The sequence below is a fragment of the Oncorhynchus keta genome, chromosome 3 (genome assembly GCF_023373465.1).
Source record: "Oncorhynchus keta strain PuntledgeMale-10-30-2019 chromosome 3, Oket_V2, whole genome shotgun sequence".
Classification (NCBI taxonomy): Eukaryota; Metazoa; Chordata; class Actinopteri; order Salmoniformes; family Salmonidae; genus Oncorhynchus; species Oncorhynchus keta.
Window position 1 is genome coordinate 13221927 of NC_068423.1, and position 20489 is coordinate 13242415.

General features: G+C 43.1%; 4 protein-coding genes across 4 annotated transcripts; 2 read left to right on the forward strand and 2 right to left on the reverse strand.

Moving 5' to 3' along the window:
* Window positions 1-376: 376 nt before the first annotated feature.
* Window positions 377-5190, reverse strand: cdk5rap3 (CDK5 regulatory subunit associated protein 3). The gene is made up of 14 exons (XM_035749948.2): window positions 5045-5190; window positions 4565-4610; window positions 4346-4477; window positions 4132-4232; window positions 3988-4036; window positions 3484-3662; window positions 3161-3297; window positions 2909-3053; window positions 2605-2715; window positions 2365-2443; window positions 2135-2223; window positions 1704-1909; window positions 701-872; window positions 377-594 (listed from the first exon to the last, which is right to left on the reverse strand). Exons 1-14 carry the CDS (start codon window positions 5048-5050, stop codon window positions 529-531), a joined length of 1518 nt encoding a protein of 505 aa, XP_035605841.1. The 5' UTR covers window positions 5051-5190; the 3' UTR covers window positions 377-528.
* Window positions 5191-6501: 1311 nt separating this feature from the next.
* prr15lb (proline rich 15 like b) lies at window positions 6502-11747 on the forward strand. The gene is made up of 2 exons (XM_035749961.2): window positions 6502-6758; window positions 10997-11747. Exon 2 carries the CDS (start codon window positions 11028-11030, stop codon window positions 11349-11351), a length of 324 nt encoding a protein of 107 aa, XP_035605854.1. The 5' UTR covers window positions 6502-6758; window positions 10997-11027; the 3' UTR covers window positions 11352-11747.
* Window positions 11748-12027: 280 nt separating this feature from the next.
* LOC118367030 (pyridoxine-5'-phosphate oxidase-like) lies at window positions 12028-16705 on the reverse strand. Its single transcript, XM_035749991.2, has 7 exons — window positions 16200-16705; window positions 15410-15534; window positions 15214-15313; window positions 14813-14866; window positions 14126-14254; window positions 13948-14018; window positions 12028-13781 (listed from the first exon to the last, which is right to left on the reverse strand). Exons 1-7 carry the CDS (start codon window positions 16386-16388, stop codon window positions 13616-13618), a joined length of 834 nt encoding a protein of 277 aa, XP_035605884.1. The 5' UTR covers window positions 16389-16705; the 3' UTR covers window positions 12028-13615.
* Window positions 16706-17366: 661 nt separating this feature from the next.
* On the forward strand, window positions 17367-20110 carry mrpl10 (mitochondrial ribosomal protein L10). Its single transcript, XM_035749977.2, has 5 exons — window positions 17367-17983; window positions 18663-18832; window positions 19054-19218; window positions 19307-19451; window positions 19585-20110. The coding sequence occupies exons 1-5, from the start codon at window positions 17848-17850 to the stop codon at window positions 19836-19838; spliced, it is 870 nt and encodes a 289-aa protein (XP_035605870.1). The 5' UTR covers window positions 17367-17847; the 3' UTR covers window positions 19839-20110.
* The last annotated feature ends 379 nt before the right edge of the window (window positions 20111-20489 follow it).

Consider the following 20489-nt stretch of genomic DNA (forward strand, 5'->3'; position numbering starts at 1 on the left):
TCATTGTCTGTGTGATATCAAAAGAAACCCATCTAAGGACATCTACCCTCCTCTCCCTCCCCTTTATCCATCTGTTGAGATTCAATGATACTGGCCATTAGCCTCTCAATCTTGCGATCGTCATGAGTTTTGGGAGTGTGATTATGCAGCTAGCTGCCCAGGGGTGAAAAGGAGATCACAACATGTTAGAATCTTAGGTTGCATTAACAAAGAGCTCAAGGAGAAAGCTGAGGTTTAGATCAAGAATTGTGTAACAGTAGGGGGAGTTGACATTGTGCATCTCATTCAAGTGCAGAATGTGTATACTCCAGAGTGTTCTTATTTCTGTTTCACATCTACTATCTATCTTGCCTAGCAACATTAGGAGCGGTTTAAAAACAGGTACAACAATGTCAGTATATTATTTGAAGAGTTGTTTACAGCAGATAATGAAAAAAGTATTCATAACAACACACCTTTACATCAAATCAAACTATTTTTTTCCTAGGGAGCGATGGCGATTACACAAATCTGGGTGAACTACAACAGCTACACATTGACTCCCATGAGGTTGACAGGCCGGTTGTTGTAGCGTTTTGAAATGTCCGCTTCGATCTGTAAAACACAACACAAGTCACAGGTCAGGTGGGTCCCACACTTGCCCGTCGTCATTGTAATCTACCAGACAGAGACATACGAGAGAGAGACAGATGGACAGTACCAGTTTGTGGAGTTGGTGGGTGCGCTGAGCCAGGAGGTCGATGCGGGGCTCCAGGGTGGCCTGCTCTTCCAGAGCTTCCTGTCTCTTCTCAGCCAGTGTGGCCCGCTTCAGCACGAGGATGTCTGCCTGCTTCAGCTTCTGCCTCAGGACCTCCGAGACACGCTCCACGTACCTGGGACACACACACCGCCTCAGCATGGGGAGTTCCCCTGAATACCCTTTACAAGGAACAAGCTAATGGCAATACTGGTTGTTGTGAAGGCCTGAGAAGATGATAGAGATTACTTTTTTATTTATCCGTTATTTTACCAGGTAAATTGACTGAGAACACGTTCTCATGTGCAGCAGCGACCTGGGGAATAGTTACAGGGGAGAGGAGGGGGATGAATGAGCCAATTGTAAACTGGGGATTATTAGGTGACCGTGATGGTTTGAAGGCCAGATTGGGAATTTAGCCAGGACACCGGGGTTAACACCCCTACTCTTACAATATGTGCCATGGGATCTTTAATGACCTCAGAGTCAGGACACCCGTTTAACACCCGTTTAACGGGGCGGCCTAGTGGTTAGAGCATTGGACTAGTAACCGAAAGGTTGCAAGTTCAAATCCCCGAGCTGACAAGGTACAAAATCTGTCGTTCTGCCCCTGAACAGGCAGTTAACCCACTGTTCCTAGGCCGTCATTGAAAATAAGAATTTGTTCTTAACTGACTTGCCTAGTAAAATAAATAAAAAATTTAAGTCCCATCCGAAAGACGGCCCCCTACACAGGCCAATCACTGGCATTGGGATATTGTTTTAGACCAGTGCCTCCTACTGGCCCTCCAACACCACTTCCAGCAGAATCTGGTCTCCCATCCAGGAACTGACCAGGACCAACCCTGCTTAGCTTCAGAAGCAAGCCAGCTATGCTGCTGGTAAAGCAGGGTGGTATGCTGCTGGTAAAGCAGGGTGGTATGCTACTGATGAAGCTGACAGTTGTAGTGTTGTGGCGAAGACTCACCGTGGCGAGGCCTGGATCATGAAGAGGTGCTGCATCCGTAGGTTGGTCAGCCGTTCCAGCAGGTGGCGCACCTCAGCCAGCATCTCCTGGATGCGCTGGCAGGTCTGACCCTGGATGATGGAGGGGGCCAGCTGGAACTGACACATGGCCACCACATTGCCCTCCTCTCCCATCTCACTCTGCCGCTGGGTCAGGAATACCTCCAACTGCCCAACACACAACCACACTGGCTCAGTCTGCGCTCTCATCTCCAGTCAGTAAACAATGGTGCGCTAAGACCAACTCGCCATGTACATTGCAATCTTAAAACGGAAAAAGGTAATACTACGCACTTCAATACCACGCATAATCTGATAAATGCACAATTACAGTGAGACTGGCTTGTCAAAATCTTTCAATAGAGTTGTGCATTAGAGCCGATGGTTACCTACCTCCATCAGCTCGTCGATGTACTGGCTGCGGGTCTGTGGGGTCTCCAATATTGACAGAGCATCCTCCCCCCTGGCCACACCCTCAGGACCTGGTCACACGGCCATAGTTTACGGTCACATTTCACATTCTTAATGTGCTGCTACCATGCAGAAGATACATTGCGCAGTAGAATTGATGAAACTTTTTTTTTTGTCTACAGCTACAGTTATAAAAAGGTAAGAATACTCACAGTCCGTGCCCATATCTAAGATCTCAATTTCTATAGGGGTTTCACTCTCTCCCCAATCAATGACACCTGCATCTGTGCCCTATGGAGGGAAAAAACACATGGCGAGATAAAAGGCATCTTATGTGCCTCGAGCCACAAAGAGGATTAGAAAGTAAGTAAGAAAATAGAAAATAAGATTCATGGCAAACACTAAAATGTTCATACAGAAATGTATGAAGAACAAAATGTATGTACTCTTACCTCAGAGCCAGGCTCCAGGCTGATGCCCCAGTCCACTCCTCCATCCTCCACCGTGATCACATCTTGTGTCCCTTCTGCCCCTGTCCCACACCCCAGGTCACCCCAGTCAATCTGAATGGACATAGTGATACAGACACCGTCAGCATGACGTCTTACTATAACGATGAATTGTGTGTGAATTTAAAGTTAAGAGGATATTTTCAAATGCCCTAAAAGTATTTCACACTAGTTTCAAGATGCAGCCCGGACACTGTCATCTTTTAGACCAACTTATAATGATAGAGAGTGTGTAAGATCAACAAACCGTTTCCTCTGTGACCGTATCAGGGGGCGCCTCCTCCATTACAGGCCTCTCGATGACCGCTGGTGCTTTTCCAGTTCGCCACTCATAGAACGTGGGGTTACCTCTCTTTTGGGCGAAAGTCAGCATGGGCAGCACTGGCTCATCCCTGTGGCAGGACGACACACTCTTACTCAACAACTGATGCCATTCAAAAAGACGTGCCCAGCCAGGCCCAGTGTTTTCCACAGAACCTAGAAGGGATTTCACACTCACCAGTCACAGAGAAAGTTTGTGAAGGCTGTGTAAAGTTGGATTTGCTCCTCTAGCCTGGCTGTGTCCCTCCCCACTTCCACAAGAGTCGTTGGTAGATCCTTCACCAGAGCCTGTAGCTCCCGAGCCACATTTTCCCCCTGGGAGAGAAATAAATTGTGTCAGCCAGGCACAGGGAAAGTATACCATTTTAAATACAGAATATCACACTGTACCCTTGCCTTGAGTTATGGATCAGTGTACCTATGCATCAGCGTAACACATATGCATATGCTGTACCTCTGTTTATACCACATGCATACCACAGCGTTTCACTATGTCCTCACCATGATGCCGTACTGCTTGCAGCCTGCGTAGAAGCGCTCCCTCAGGTCCGCGGCAGAGCTTTGGCACTCAGTCTCTCTCCGGCTCAACTCCTGCTGAAGCTGCTGGGCCTTGGCTACCTGCCTCCTCAGGGCCGGACCCTCATAGCTCACAGTGCGGCTCAACAAGCTGGCCACCTCCGCTGCGTCACACAACGGGGAAGAGTCAATACTCAGTCACACTCAGTCTATATTCAAATCTTAGTTCATACATCCATCAGTGTTTCTCTATCCCAGTCTTGAGCATGGACCCACAGGGTACTGAGGCTTTATTCCAACCCAGTTTTACGAGAAAAATATTTAAAAAATCCACTAAACTACAAATGATTCAACCCTTGAATAGCTGAAAAGCCTGCACACCCTGTGGATCCCCACGACCAGGATAGAGGGCCACTATTTCATCACACACTTACCCAAGTAAACATTGTCTGCCTCATAGATGAGCCCACTATTTCATCTCATACTTACCCAAGTAAACATTGTCTGCCTCATAGAGGGACACTATTTCTTGCCAGTCCTGCAGCAACAAAACAGAGAACACTGGTTTGTAGATGGCTACTTGGGGGATAAACGATGACAAAAACAACTGTCAGACATTGTATGTCACTTCACCTTCATCCTCTGAGAGGAGTATCTGCCAAATATGTTTTTGGAAGAGGCCTCTGTCCCCCTCAGGATGTCCACTATCCTCAAGCAGTGGAAGTAGTGGATGTCTGCAATAACAAAGGACAGCACTATTATATATTGGTATGTCAATGGCAAGTACCAGACATCTGCGTTTATCTGAATAGTCGCTGTGGAGCAGTCAGGAGAGCGAGGGACTTACAGGACCCTGAGAGAAGCTCCTTGATCTCCTCGTTCTCTGGCATGTCCTGCATCGCAGCGTTGATCTTCTCCCGGATGCTCATTACAGCACTCTGCCATTTCAGACTGCAGTGTCGTCGGTCCACCAGCCAGTCTACAGGGGATAGCTGGTTAATGTACCGCTGCAGAAACCCAAAGACTCGTAGAAAAATGTCCCATTCATTACTATATCCAATCTTACCTAAAAGCTTACTAGTCTGAATGTCAATAGGAAGATTTTGAAGATTCTGTTGAGAAGATGAGGTTAAATGTTAGCCTAATAACGTTACTTGAACAGCTGCATTTAAGAAAGGGGAATTGTAGCTCCTACATTTTCACGTGAACAGTGGCAGCCATAGGAAAGGTCAAAGTTAAAATCTAGATATAAACAACCGCATATGGATGGGAAGGAGTGCTTTTGACAATCTGTGAGCATTTACAGCCAACTAGATGCGTTAGCTTGTTATCAATATATGGATAGATATATATAGTAGCGGGTTCGTGTAAATTACTGACACTACCGTGCACGAATTAATCTGCGAGGACAAGATCATGGAGAGCAATTCATCAAAATATTTACTGGTCGACAGTTCAGCAGAAGTAACTAGAGACCATGCAGGCCAAGCTGAACAGTCTTCAAACCATTGTTCTGAAGAAAAACAACATATATTCATACATGTACCTCCATCGCCTCTTCAACTGTTCATGGAATTGTTGGATTTTTATTATTCTTGGCACATTGCAGTTATATTTCTGCGACTTCTTCAAGTTAATCCGCTATTCTAATATTTACACCCAAAACGACACGTTACCAGACGAAGGACCAATAGAAAAACGTGATGGTAGGAAAGCGAACTTTCATAAACCAATGGAATTGTACCATACTTAGGACGGATTCTAATAGGTACATATTTTAGTTCCGGATTGGATGACGTCTACCAACAGAGGGCGTTGTACCCTCAGGTCTAATTTATGTCTTGAGCTGATATTAATCAGAGCTCAATCATGGGCTCAATGCAGGATTTTGGAATGAAACAATTAATTTATTATTTAATAGCCTACCAGCATTGATGAATCTACCCAAACATGATCTACATTACCAAGTGGCCTAGATATGGTCATAGTTTACTGTAAGCAAATATTTCCCAAGTCATGTTGAATGTTATTCAAACTTGCAAAGCAGGCCTGGGAATGAATTCCTTGTCTGTGATTTCCCCTCTGACTTTGAGCAATGGTGACACATTGTATTTCTCCTCTGTGGACAGGCTATTAATTCAAAAGTTGAATGAACATGTATTTTTGTTGAGGTCTTTTCAACTGTCAATAAGAGTGTTCCTAATTGAGTCTTTGAATGAAGAGATGGAGATAAAAGGGTCCAGTTTGAGTGTTTTTTGCAGCTCGTTCCAGGCGCTAGCTGCAGCGAACTGAAAAGAGGAGCGACCCAGGGATGGAAACTGGAAAAACATTGTTGCAAACATAAGTATATCAATGATCCAATCACATTAGTGAATACAAATTATTACCACGTCACTTGTCAGTGTTTTGTTTCAGCATATTATTCCAATGAAACTATAGCCATGAGAAAACATGGCTTAGGCCAATTAAAACAAGTTGTTTCCACTCCATTCCACTTGGAAACAGATCCAGTTTTGCGGTAAGAGAGGGGTTGTAATAGTGCATTCATTAACCAACTGGGAAGCTGCACACCTCTCAAGTTCACTGTAAAACCCCGCTGAGCACAGACGTCAATTCAACATCTATTCCACATTACATCGAAATGACGTGGAAACAGCATTGATTCAACCAGTGTGTGCCCAGTGGGACAGTAACTTAACAGTACTCTTGAAAGGGGTTGGGCATTCTGACAACAAGTCCCCTTCAAATCGCATGGTTGTTACATTTACTTGCTTGTATTTGGCTGTCTTTTGTGTGTGTGTGTGTGTCAGAGGAGGCTGGTTGGAGGAGCTATAGGAGGACGGGCCCATTGTAATGGCTGTAATGGAATAAATGGAACGGTATCAAGCACATCAAACAAATGGAAACCACGTTTGACTCCGTTCCATTGATTCCATTCCAGCCATTACAATGAGCCCGTCCTCCTATAGCTGCTCCCACCAGCCTCCACTGGTGTGTTTGTGTGTGTGCGTGAGCAAGAGAGAAAGAGCGAGAGCAAGAGAGAGAGACTGCACCTGTGACAGAACACCTGAGTGTCAACATAAGGAGGACTGAGAAACTGAGTGAATGTGAAAAGAGAACAGGAAGAGAAAGAGAGAATAATAAAGTATAAGAAATTAATGCAGAACCTCTAACTAGGAGAGCACTAAGATATGGTTGGACATTTTCACATCTGAAATCCACTCCCTCTCCAGGACAGAGACCAATTCTCCATCAACAAGGTAAGCATTACATTCATGCACACTGTACATCCATCAAGGGACCATTATTTCTCGTAGGAATGTTTATAATTGGAATGTCAATGTGCTACTTGTGTTATGTTTATGTTTTTAGAGGATGTGTTTTAGCCTTTATGTATTTTACAGTTTCTTATTGTGTGCATTTCACTATATGTAATACAATTCTAAATATCCTGATACAGTACATTTGCTTACATTTTACATTTCCGTGGCATCAAGTTGATAGTGTCTAATTAAACTCCCCAAAAATCAAACAAGGGTGGGAAACAAAAATGCCAAATCAACTGGGTACAAGCCATGTGCCAGCCCTTCTGACAGAGCAAAAATAATGATTCAAATTGTCCAGATATGTCACAACTGATAAACATGAAATATGAAGAGACACGAGGGCCACAGCTATGTGAGAAATCAGTGTGCCCTCCGAGCATCCTTCCCAACCTCTATGTTATAGGTCAACAGTGAACCTTAGTTTGGTTACCAGTATTTTTAGCTAACATTCCACTCCTTGCCACTCCTGTCATTTGCCAAAGACATAGGCCAGTCTCTTTGGCAAATGATAGGAGTGACAAGGAGTGGAATGCAATAACTGAACAGAGATGGCAACCAGGCTAAGGAAACCTGGCAGCCAAAGTGAAACCCAAGACTGATGCAACATTCCAGCTCTGTGTTCAAGGAAGCTCAGGCACACAGTACAGTAGACGTCCTTGGACCCACCTTTCAGAAGCTCAAACAATGTATCATCAAGGCTTTGTACTCAATTAGTGATTTCTCAGTGTTCAGCGTGAACATGCTGTTCCTTCACTGTGATATTTGAAGCTTCGCAGAACACAGAGTAACTTATTAAACAGGACCTACTGAGAACCCCAAATTAGTCATATGAGTTCTCTTTGTAAAGGTCAAATCAACGATGGCAGAGAGATGGTAGAATAATGGTCAAAGTTATCAATCTAACCTGGTTAAACTATTTCAGGTAACACTTGCCATTAGCTAGAGTCCCTAGTTGCTACATCCATACTTGGACTTATATTCTTCAAGAATCAATGGGTATAATATCATTAATTTATAATTTATAAATGCCTTGTGAGCTTAGTTCAACTGTCATACTCCATCAGAACACAAAATGTTTTTTTAATCTAAGGTTTGTAAACCTCATAAATGTAAACAAACACTGAATAGCTTGAAAACATGGTTAAAACTATAATTTTTTTGTTCTCGCATCCAAACTCTGTCTATGAATTTGAGAGTGGTTACATTCTCCAGGCCCATCCCTCAGCTTTTTACCTAAACAAAGGCGGGGTAACCACCTTTTTCAACCGCAGATTCTAGCTTTAAGGTACCATTTCTGAAACATTTATATATATTGAAAATAAAGGGTTAATAATCAGTTAATTGACTATTTACAACCCCTATAAATCATCATGTCATAGTTAGTCAGGAAGTTGGCAGGGAACAGGAGTCCAGCACTGAGCCAGGAGGGTAACTGCACCTTTTTAGAGACATTACAAAGACATAAAACCTCATCTTGGGGAGCAACCGCATCTGCTTATTGGGTGTCTGTGACTCTGTAAACAACCAGGTCACAAATAAGTGCAATTAGAAAATGCAAATGAACTCAAAGAGTAAAATTAGTTCGGAACAAGGATTGCATCAAAGAAATTACACAATTACTTTGAACATGACAGTGACAAAGTGAAGTTACTATGAGCCGACCCAGATTGTTATGTCTTCTTATTTCTGCCAATGCCAAGTGCTTCAGATAAGAAAGTGATGTAATTCACATGTACATTTACATGGGTGTGATATCAAACCCACAGCAAGCTGTACTGTCAAGACTGCTGGAGTAAACGTCATGCTATGGGGTTGGGCAAACTAAGGGCAATGAAAATTAATCTGTTACTTGTTGCATTTAAATCATAAATTGTGGACTACAGCCATATCAGAATAGATATGGGCATTTTAAGCAAATAAACATGTTCTATAGAGAGTGTTCCCACAGAACCAACCCAACTTATTGCTTTATTTTTCGACTATGATAGACTGTAACAAGAACGTTTCTGTGGCATTCACTTGCTTGGTTGCCCGGAAACATGGCATTGTCTCATTCTTGCCATCTCCATTGTATGTTGCACCAAACAACTCAAGGAAACCTGAATATAACCTGCTTTAATGCTATTAATGTTAGATAACATGATACATCTATTAACCCCATAACTTATCACAATGTGGTATACCCAAAATAGCTCACATTTAAAAAAGTATTTGTGGTATGCCTGTAATCTTACAACACCAAGCTAAAATGATCATCAGAAAAGGGTGAGTCTATTACTACTGGTGTTTCAACTGGAACGGATGTTGGCTAAAAGGTTGCCAGGTGACTGAGCTGGGGCACACCTCATACTGACAGTGGATAACAAAGCATCACAATACCTGGGCTCAATATGTGTGCTCTTGTAATTGCTACTTGTTTGCATTTATGCACCCATTGGTTTGCATTGGTTTGTGTCACGCAAATCCAAAATGGAAAAGGATGCAGTTTGCAGGGGCGCAACTTTGGTTTTAGAAGTGGGGGGGACATAATTATACATACATACATATATATATATATTTTTTTAAATATATTTTTTTATCAAGTTGGATAAACTCTCCAAACAGCTTACATGACCACTCGGAGGCGTCCACATGGTCCTAAAGCATACAGTTGCCTTGTTTTGTATCACATTTCAATGATAAATCTGGGCGGGCGGGCGGGCGGGCGGGGGGGACAGAAATGCAGTGAAAGTTGCGCCCCTGGCAGTTTGTATTGAGTTGGTGTCGTATCTAGAGTGGATTCAGGAAACAAGTTGCTTTCTCATCGGCCGAAAGGTTTTTTCTGAGTTGATATCAGATCACATGGAAGAGACACGAGATCCTCTCACTGTGTCGGTTAATTTATTAGCTGAGAGCCTGTATCAGATGTCAGATGAGTCATCTCCTTGATTAGTCTTTATCGATGTGATAGATACTGCTAACAAGGGCTCCCGAGTGGCACAGTGGTCTAAGGCACTGCATCTCAGTGCTAGAGGCGTCACTACAGACCCTGGTTTGATTACAGGCTGTATCACAACCAGCTGTGATTGGGAGTCCCATAGGGCGGCACACAATTGGCCAAGCTTCGTCCGGGTTAGGGTTTGGCCGGGATAGGCCGGGATAGGCCGTCATTGTAAATAAGAATATGTTCTTAACTGGCTTGCCAGGTTAAATAAAAAAACAAGGGAGTGAACAATTTACAGCATGAATCCGCTGGTAAATACACACTCATAAGATAAGTACACAGAATATAGACACAGAAAGTAAACCAGCCAACCTGGAAAATGTGATGGAAAGCATTTGCCTTCACATAGGGGAGAAAGGCCAGGACTGGAAATGTTTGTATTTTGGTTATCAGTAAAACAATTCTGAGAGCAGGCTCAACTTGCCCGACTGCCATGAATCACATACATTTTCTGTCTTTCACGTAAACATCTTAAACAATGGGGAGGAATTAGATAAGTTTTAGGCTAATGGAATTCTTGGTTGTTTTCACTTTTCCTTTTTTAAGCCCCATGGGGCCACCTCAAAGCAGGCTCAGTTCACTTGTCCCAGGCAACAGTGAAACCCTCAATGTCAATTCCCTGCTTAAAACGTTTTCTTTATATTCAGTCAATATGGCCAAAATCTATCATTACCTCAAAAATGTCAACTTTGACTGCATTTACACTTGACCCGTAATTCCAATGTCTCTTCCATTGTTCCCACAAGCAAAGGTGGAGGCCAATGACATTACATCTTCCTTGACATTTTCAGTTGTCTTAAAAACACTATTTTGCTTCCAAAAAATGTTTCCCCATTAAGTGTGTGACTGTGTGTACATTACTGTATGTATACTTGTGTTTTTCAACAGGAAAAGTTCACAAGTGTTACAGCTGGAGTGTGTTTTTAACTCTCAAGATAAAAGTTGATAATTGTCAGCTAATGAATGCTATTATATTAAAGGTCTGGATCATTTTCACTTTTTTGCCCTGGAATGTAAGGAATGAGTCAATTTAGTCAGGCAATCAACTACAAGAAACATGTCACCATTGTCACAAGATCCCCCACCCTGCTTGTGTCTCTTGAACTTCAACTTGAAACCTCTTACTGTGTAACTCTCACAAAAACCCACGTTACTGATTGACATAACCGGGTGCCCTTTTCCTCACTAGGTCAATCCCCCCTCCAGTCTCTGTTTGTGCCATGGCTGACCCTAGCTGGTGGAAGCTGACCTTCTCACCTACGAAGTCTGAGGCAAAGGTTCTGTACGAGATCCCTCAAGAGTATGGTAATAATAATAAGGAACATCACAACAGCCCTCAGCTCCCCACAGACCCAATGGACAACCAATTCAGTGCCAGACTGGAGAAGATAGTGGATAAGTCGGCCACTAAAGGTCGCCATGTTAAGGTGTCCCACTCTGGTCGCTTCAAGGAGAAGAAGAAGATCCGTGCCACACTGGCTGAGAACCCCATGCTGTTCTCTGAACACAGTCTCAGGGATGAGAACCACAGGGCAGAGAAATAGCACATAACCAGGTGCATGCTTTTTAGGCTCTTTTTTTAGTCATGCATTACAGACAGCCACACCATTCACGACACCAACACATCCATAATCTTATTGGTACAACACATATCCACTCCCAAGATGGGCTCCACACCTAAAGTACACAGATAATACTGTAACCAACTGAATTATCATGCACATCCACATAAACAACACTGTTCAAGGTTCATTGATGCAAACATATTAGAATGGATGGTATTTTTCACCAGCTCATTCCTGAGCTCACTGCACTTGGACAACACTGAACATTTCCAAGAATATGGCAATATGTTGCCTGTGTCTTTACAAGGACTCATGACCAGTAACCTGGAGGGAATTTTTTCACTGTAGTATAAGAGAAATAAATTATGGAAAATGTTTAGCTGCAAAAATTAATCTGTTATAAATGTTAGTTCCACATATTTTGTATATTTAATGACCTGTAATGATATGAAGTAGTCTAGTTTACGACATAGTGATGTAAGAATGTGTAAACTGGGCCCTCCATCAGGGATTTATCGTCCAGTTTGTCACTTCATCGGAGTCCAGTTGGTGGCGAGGCTTGGGCAAATGGAGTCAGAAAGGAGATGTGAGGGATACATGGTATTGAAGTGATCACAGAAAAGGGCATGTCTACCCATAAGAACAAGTCAGAGTATAATGTGATCCAGTGATTATTTTATTTATATACAGTTCTGTGTCATCTGACACGCTAAAAAGATCTGCATGAAATAAAGTTGATTGAAAAACATCAAAATGTCAGTCAAGGTGTATGGCAACATACTTAGTGGTAGGTCAAATGTAGCTTTTTTTTATTTTACCGTTTTCTCCCCAATTGTGTGGTATTCAATTGTTTTTAGTAGCTACTATCTTGTCTTGTCGCTACAACTCCCGTACGGGCTCGGGAGAGACGAAGGTTGAAAGTCATGCGTCCTCCGATACACAACCCAACCAAGCCGCACTGCTTCTTAACACAGCGCGCATCCAACCCGGAAGCCAGCCGCACCAATGTGTCAGAGGAAACACCGTGCACCTGGCAACCTTGGTTAGCGCGCACTGCACCCGGCCCGCCACAGGAGTCGCTGGTGCGCGATGAGACAAGGATATCCCTACCGGCCAACCCCTCCCTAACCCGGGGTGACGCTAGGCCAATTGTGCGTCGCCCCACGGACCTCCTGGTCGCGGCCGGTTACGACAGAGCCTGGGCGCGAACCCAGAGTCTCTGATGGCACAGCTGGCGCTGCAGTACAGCGCCCTTAACCACTAACACCGACACCTTTTGGCCAGAAAAAGCACGGAGTACTCACTTGCAGATTAAAACATTTTCACATCCATTCAGTCGATCACAAGTCGGATGTGCCATTTCAACTGTCGCGAACGCAGAGGTCGTCACACACCAAGAAAATCAAGTGTGTTAACAACCAAGCTCATTCTCAGACATGACTGACTTTATACACTGAATTACCTTGGCACAACTGAACTTGTGACAACTCTTCTAATCTTAATTGACCTATATTAAAAAGGCAGTTTGAGCCACAGACATGACAATCAATCCATAACAAATTCAATACAGGGACTACAGCCTAATAAGCTATCTGTATTACATGACAGAGAAACTGCTGTGGATTTGGGCCTTCAGAAGACATATTAGCTGTTAGACAGAACATGTCATCCAATACAGTGGAACTCTGGTACAAATGTTAAATAACAGATAGACAGTACAGAAGATTGCACTTTTTATAAGTACAGAGTTTCCGGGGTTGTGGAGGTCGAGGAAATGCATTTTCATTGGATAACCGGTTAACTGTCAATAATTATCTAACATTGACTACTGTACGAGACAGACTTTGCACATCAAGCATCAAGGAATGTAAAGTACGCCATACAGCATATTGAGATTCGTGAAGCCTTGCGTCACAGGTTACATGCTAGACCGTATAGTCACATCACGTTGATCATTTCCCATTGTTGTCCTGGAGACAACAGGCAATCAGGCCTCCTAACAATCCAGAGGGGAATATATATATATATAAATATAATCACTCCTTTGTTATTAAACAAGAACAATTGGAGAAAACAAGCCATAATTAGCTTTTTTAAAGACACACATATATAGCACGTAGTTATTCAACATCATTTGGTTCATCACTCATGTCATTTGGTTGACGATGATATCATGAGTGAGTTGTACTCTAGGCCCAATCTCCAGCCTCGCCTTTAGTCCATTTCCCCTAATGTAACCGACCTCATGGGGATAGCCTCTGGTAGACCCAGCCTGCCTCAGCATTATGTTCATACTCTTCTAGAACACTCTCTCCATTTTTCAGCCTCGTGAAGACGATGCGGTCATGTAGCCTGTTGGTCTGACCCTGCCAGAACTCTATCAAGTAAGGCTTGACGATATAGCCTCCCCTGTTGGAAGATAGAGGGACAATGTGCAAAAACATGAACAGGCTTACGTGATAGATCATCTCTCGTGGATAGCATCTGACCAAATTTCTCCGATTTTAATTCTGGGTTAACTGAGATTACATGATAGACAACTTAGTGCACCGCTTTGGTGATTTAATATACTAACCAGTAGTCGGGCATGGGGACATCTGTGTCCTTGTACTTTTCCTTCAGCTCTGCATTTTTCTGTCTCAGGTACTGCAGAGTGAAATAAAACCGGCAGATTTCACATATTTTCATTAATTTCCCTCATTTTGGCAATAAGTCCCAACGGTGGATCTCTATAATACATTGGTGGTCCTCACATTTCTGTCAGGGACTGCAGTGCTTTGTCTGCTCACAACGGCCCCGATCTGGCTACTCTTGGGCCGGGAGTGGAAGTAGTCACAGGAGCTCTGGTAGGGGATTCTCTCCACGTTGCCCTCGATACGGACCTGCACACACACACACTCAAGTGAGCGCCAACTAACAGTACAGCAAATTCAGTGTCATCCTACATTAGTTAAAGGGAAATTCCACCACTTTTCAACCCCATATTCGTTACCTCCAGCACCAGCCGAGTGTCTACATGAGAAACCGGCACATTTCTAAGATGTGTGGTTAAAAAGACAAGAAATATTTAAAAATAACACTTCTCTGTGACATTATGGGCTAGGATTAACCTGCAATGAGTTTCTAGCCAAAGGGAGGGTCTTTTATTTCTCTCCACATCACCACACATCTCATAGAGTTTAAAAATCACTGTTTTTAAAAATGTTTTACATTTTGATGATGTCATCAGAACTTTTGTTTTTTTTTGTTTTACCAAACATAGAAATGTGCCCGTCTTCACATATGTAGACACTGGTATTGTGCTGGAGATAATGAAATTAGGTTGAAGTGATGGAATTGCCCTTTAATTCGTTCAAAAACCAAATCATAACATATTCATCATACCAAATCAATGGGTTAACAAGTATGCTACATTTTAAGAGGTAAAATGAAGCACATACCTGCCTGTTGATAGGCTCCCAGTAAAAGCACAGACATGCATAAGGGTTGCTCTCCTACAGGAAGAGATATGAAAATATCAGATGTAAAAATCGGAAAACAGAAGTAGTACGACATAATCTAGTGGTGCAGGTGCACAGGACGTCACGCTGTTTACTTAGCAAGTATCACTTCCCCCTGAATCGGCTCACACAGAGGCTCGAACCCAGGACCTCTGCCTTGCTAGCATGCACGACCTCAATAAGCGTCTTACCAGTTGGCGTCACGTGAAAAGCTAGCTAATCACTGGCGCAAGTGGGGACACTTCAGGCTGAGGAGTAAGTTTCGCACATCCATGTGCTACACATGCACTTGAGAGGAAAGGGAGGAAGATGCCTGCCTAGTGACAGTAGTAGGCACTAACCAGCTCACCACCTTTCCGGCTCTCGTAGTTGGTAAAGAACCGGAAGCCTTCTTCACTGTAGCCTTTTAACAAGACCATTCGAGCAGATGGACGTCCATCTCTTTATGAAGAAACAGACAGATTGATAGAAAATGTGTTACAATCTAGCTTAAGAAGCAAGCATTGTGCTTGAGGGACTACTTATGGGGGTACTCACCTGGTGGATGTGGCGATGCACATTGCATTGGGCTCTCCGATTTCAGGACACTTTGTGGCTTGATCAAACCAATCTCCAAACTGCTTGATGGGGTCCAGAGAAACAAGATGATTCTCTTCAAAGCACTAAAACAAGTTAAGATAGAGGCTTTTACATCATCAAAATGCACATTACATTGAAGTCATAAGCATTTAGGGAACTCAACGTGCTCAACGGCCCATGTTTATTATGACATCTTCACTGAAGTTCTGATCACTCCAATTGCTGGGGTGTAGGCTACGCAGTGAGATGAAACGTCAAAACGTAGTAGATGATTAATATAATATGACTAGAGGTGCCACAAACCTCTGTTCTAAATGACTACACTATCTATCTGTTCTACAACACGCTCTGTCATGTTGCAACCACCTGATTGGGCCCATGATATATAATAGGGGCCCTTATGTTCCCTTTGCCAGTGGAGGAGCTGTTTGGGGGAGAGAAGCCCCTTCATAAGATCACAAGACGCTGGACATAAGCGAAGTGAGCAGATTGAACGTATGACTAAAGTACATTGAATACTTGATGCAATGAAAATGTTGGGGTCGTCAACGTAATTTACATTACAAAACAGGTCATTAATACACAATTGAAACAATGCAAGCACGCTGGGTAGACATTGTTGTGCCTCTGGAATATGCATGTGTTTGCACCTGCCATTGACATCTTTATAGCCATTCACCAAATTAGAACGGCGAGGTAGCTTGTGTCATAGCCAAAAAGCTAAGGACTCAAACTCGTCAATTCTCACCTCTTCGTCTCCTTTGTATTTTTTTCGCATGTCACTGAGATCCATGTCTGTAGAATCACTGGTAGATTTCGTGCAAAGTGACTGATAAAATAAGGCTCGACAGCAAGCTATCAAAGAAACCTGGGGATTAAAGTATTTACCTACTTCCCTGATATTCTTCAACGTATTGCAACCGAGTATGCGCCTCATGCTTTTACAACAAACACGCTGACGCAATCACGCTCGCTGTTTTACGTAAAATATTATGCAAAAATTCGCTCAAAGACGTTTTAATATATTGTCAAGATAATCGAGTGACCGCTCTAACAATGGAATTACATGTCTTCAAATATGTCAGGTGGGAGAAGGCTAGATCAGGTGGGACCATTCGAGCCAACGAGAGAGCAGATATGCGTGTGAACAACAGGACTTGCGTTCAATTGAATGGAAATGGCGCTGTACTGAACGTCCAGATGAAAAACGGGGAGAGGTTGAGTTGTTGTTTTAGAACGCTGTCATCATGGCCACTCCCCTTTAATTACGTCCTCATTGCTTCAAGCCACACCCACCAAACAGGAGCATACAGAAGGACAGAGGCCTCTAGTGGCCAAAATGACGTTTTAGCATGCGCAGCGCCATTGAATGACTTCCACCATTTTAAAGTAGTCACCTGGGGTTGTAACCACTATGGGTTCTAGCCACAACGGCCCTGTACAAACGGTCACAGACGCTATAATGACACAGAATGTCTAAATGGAGCAAACGTACCTCAAAGTATGTTCAAAAACGTTTTGAGGAAATGTGTCGTTCAGTACAAACCGTTCCGCAAAGTAGCAAATATTCAAGCGATCTGAATGCACAACTCCGATATAAAGTAGTTTTTTAACGAAATGCCACTTGCGTTCACTTATACCACTGCATTCTTAACCACATAGCCACTACTAACGTCTATTCGATCAAATAAGCTTTAAATAGCAATTACATATTTTATTGACCAAATTCGACACGCTCATTGAAAATTCCTTTACTTCGTGGTCTTATTTTCGTGGCGGAGTCAACCCTGTTGCTTCGCCTCTTTCTCTGTTATTATTATTATTATTTTTACTTTATCGATAAATACAAATGAAAATCAATCGGAATATTTTACACTGTCTTCGCATTTATCCGTAATTTCACAGATAGTACGACTTCAAAGGCATACATGTTCAATTTAATGCAAAATGTAAGATGATCTTAACAACTGCCGCGTTCAAAACAACTGGGATCGGAAATCTCCGACTTCAGTCCGTTCATGACAACTGGGAACCTGGGGGAAACAAACGATATCCGTATGGGAAAAATCTACCCAGAATTCTGAAGTCTGAAACTTGGGCATCTGTCTCTTGAGCTCCGACTTTCCGACATGAAGATCACTGACTTCATGTTTTTTACGTGTTCATTGTTGTCTTGTGGTTCTTTTAATTGTTTTGATCGCGGCATTGAAAGTGCTGAACTACCGACACTACTTTCCGCGTTCAGAACAACTGGGAACTCGGAAATCTCCGACTTCAGTGCGTTCAAAACAACTGGGACTAGCTCTGACTGGGAAAACTCCATTTGAGTTGTCAAGTAACTCGGGGCATTTCTAGAGCTCCGACCTGAAGATGAAGACGTCATGATTTGACCTCGTATGTTTTTCCGAGTTCCCAGTTGTTTTGAACGTAGGAACTGTAATCGGTGTCTGACGTATGATGCACGCCCCCCATTCCAACGCTTCCTGACAAAGATGGCGGCGACCTTGTGCGGCAGGCTTTTACCAAAACAGGGTAACGTACCTCGCTTTTGTAAAAGCGTTATAAATACAGCTACATGTCAAGTCATGTTGGAGCACGAGCCCATGTTCTCGGTTGTAGTACACAGCTAACTTTGAATATGACTAAAATTAGGGCTAACTCAGTCACTTCCTAGAGCGCTAGGCTTCATTAGTTAGCTACATTGTAAGTTGCTCCATTGTAGCAAGTAGTACATTACTACATTAGAATAAGCTAGTTACATTGTAGCAATTGCATGGCTACATTGTAACAAGCAGAACATTGCAACAACAGCAGCAGCCATTCAACATACACCAGGACTCAAACCTTGCAACTTCATGCTTTTGCTCTTGGGTGAAAGGCTATAAGAGAGCTTGATGTACAGAATGATCTGTACACTATACGTGCAAATCTGTTGCATAGCCCTGCTGCAATACATCCTATCTTTGATGTCAAACCTGAGCTAAGACCATCATTGTGCAAGGATAGTCACATTGACAGAAAGATGGGTTGTAAAAGACTGGTTGTATTGAATCACTTACACATTATACTGTATTATTGGAATGTATGCACACACAAGTTAACTGCATTGCATGGAATAAAATAATTATCAGGTTTTAATGTCTGCATAGAAACATGTATTATTTTCAGTCCTTCTTTATAAACCCATTATTAATGTAACGTGTGTCTACAGGATGGCTTCCCCTGACACAGAGTGTCCGGCATGGCTCTAAGGCAGTCACGCGTCACAGGAAGCCCATGCACATCCTCAAACAGAAGCTGATGGCTATCACAGAATACATTCCACCCAAACCTGCAGCTCCCCCCGGGGCTCTGACCCCCCGTGTCAAACCAGTTCAGGAGGTCAGTGAAGTCCAGTGCATGTGTTTATAACTCGAAAACAAGCACAAGCAACCCGTCAATGTCAGTGTGTGTACTGGAGCTGTTTTTTCAGAAACACATGTATATTTGTTTAGTGCTGAAAGGAGAGCTCCTCCACCCAGCAGCCGGAAAGGAATAGTAGTGGTGTGAGCTGGCTTGGTATCGAGATGATGGCTGATTTATGAATACTGCTTTATTCACAGGAAAGTGGCCTGGTGTTGCTCTTGAAGAAGGATTTGCAGACCATGTTCCAGGACTGTAAGATGATCGCTGTGATCCAAAACAACGCCACCAATTCAGAGGACATGCTGCTTCTCAAGCACAGGCTCCACAAGCATGGCATCAAAATCAAGTTTATCCCCAACCAGGTCATATTGTAACTATGATGCAAATTGTATCGCCTATTGCATTTTGAAAGATGTTAATGATGTTTTTTAAAATCTTGTTTAACCACAGGTGATGAGGTCCTACCTGGCAGACAGCCCTTACATTAACATGGGGCCTCTATTCATCGGCCAGACAGTTCTATTTGTTAGTAAAGAGCCAAAGGTGAAGGAAATGCTTTTGAGTTTGAGGACCAGCCCCCAGATGGTATTATTGGGTAAGTAAATACTTTTTCAATGCAATCTGGTGGTCCCACTCTCAGTATAGCAAAATGTTATTCCCTGACTTCAGTAAAGCTACTATCATACAAGCAATTGTGTAATCCCTTACTTCTCCTCCCACTGTTTCAGGGGCCTGTATAGAGAAGATATTGCTGAGTCGGCAGGGGGTGTTGAACTATGCCAAGCTGCCGTCAGTGACCTTGGTCCAGGGAGAGCTGGTGAGTGGCCTGACCATGCTGACCTCGCAGACAGCCTCAATGTTGCAGCGCCACCCCGCCCACCTCTCATTGATACTCCAGCAGTACCTCAAACAGCAGGCTCCCGCAGGCAGTACCAACGGGACCCCAGGGGAGAGCCCCCCCAAGGCAGAGGAGACTGCTTAGGTCTAGACGATTCACACCCGCGGGGGAGGGGAAGGGGAAGGATGTCGGCAGCACTATGGCTACTGGGAGGTCATGTCTGCAGATTTAAGGTCTGCCTCTGACCTGGAGGTCATACAATGTACAGTACAACATGAACCGCTACAACACCTCTTGAGAGCAACTCTTGGAGAAAACGTGTTTTTGTTCCTTTTGTTCATTATTTTGATTACTACTCATGTTCTGTTCTAAGGCCTCTTTGACCATATCAAAAATAAATGATGTTTAAAATATTGTATTAGCCAATGGCAAGTGTTTTGTTATTGATTTCAAGTGATTGGTCCAAAAAGCTCAAAGTAAATGGACCAACCTTCTTGGTTGAGGAAATCCTCTGCATTGATCCTTTTTGAATATTTGAATATGTGGGTAGACATTTGTAAAAGTCAGTGCCAATAGTCATGCATGCTCCAATAGTTATGAGAATCATACGAGACAAAAATAAACACAAGTGGTCTTGGAGATCCTGATAAAGGCTAATCTGGGGATTACCACATGTTAATCTGGGTCAGTTAGTCTATTACAACTGCTATTCTGAGTTTGTGGGAGGGAAACTACCATATTCATCTCAGTTCAATATCAGTATGTCAGAGGGCAAGCCCTACAATAATAGTATTA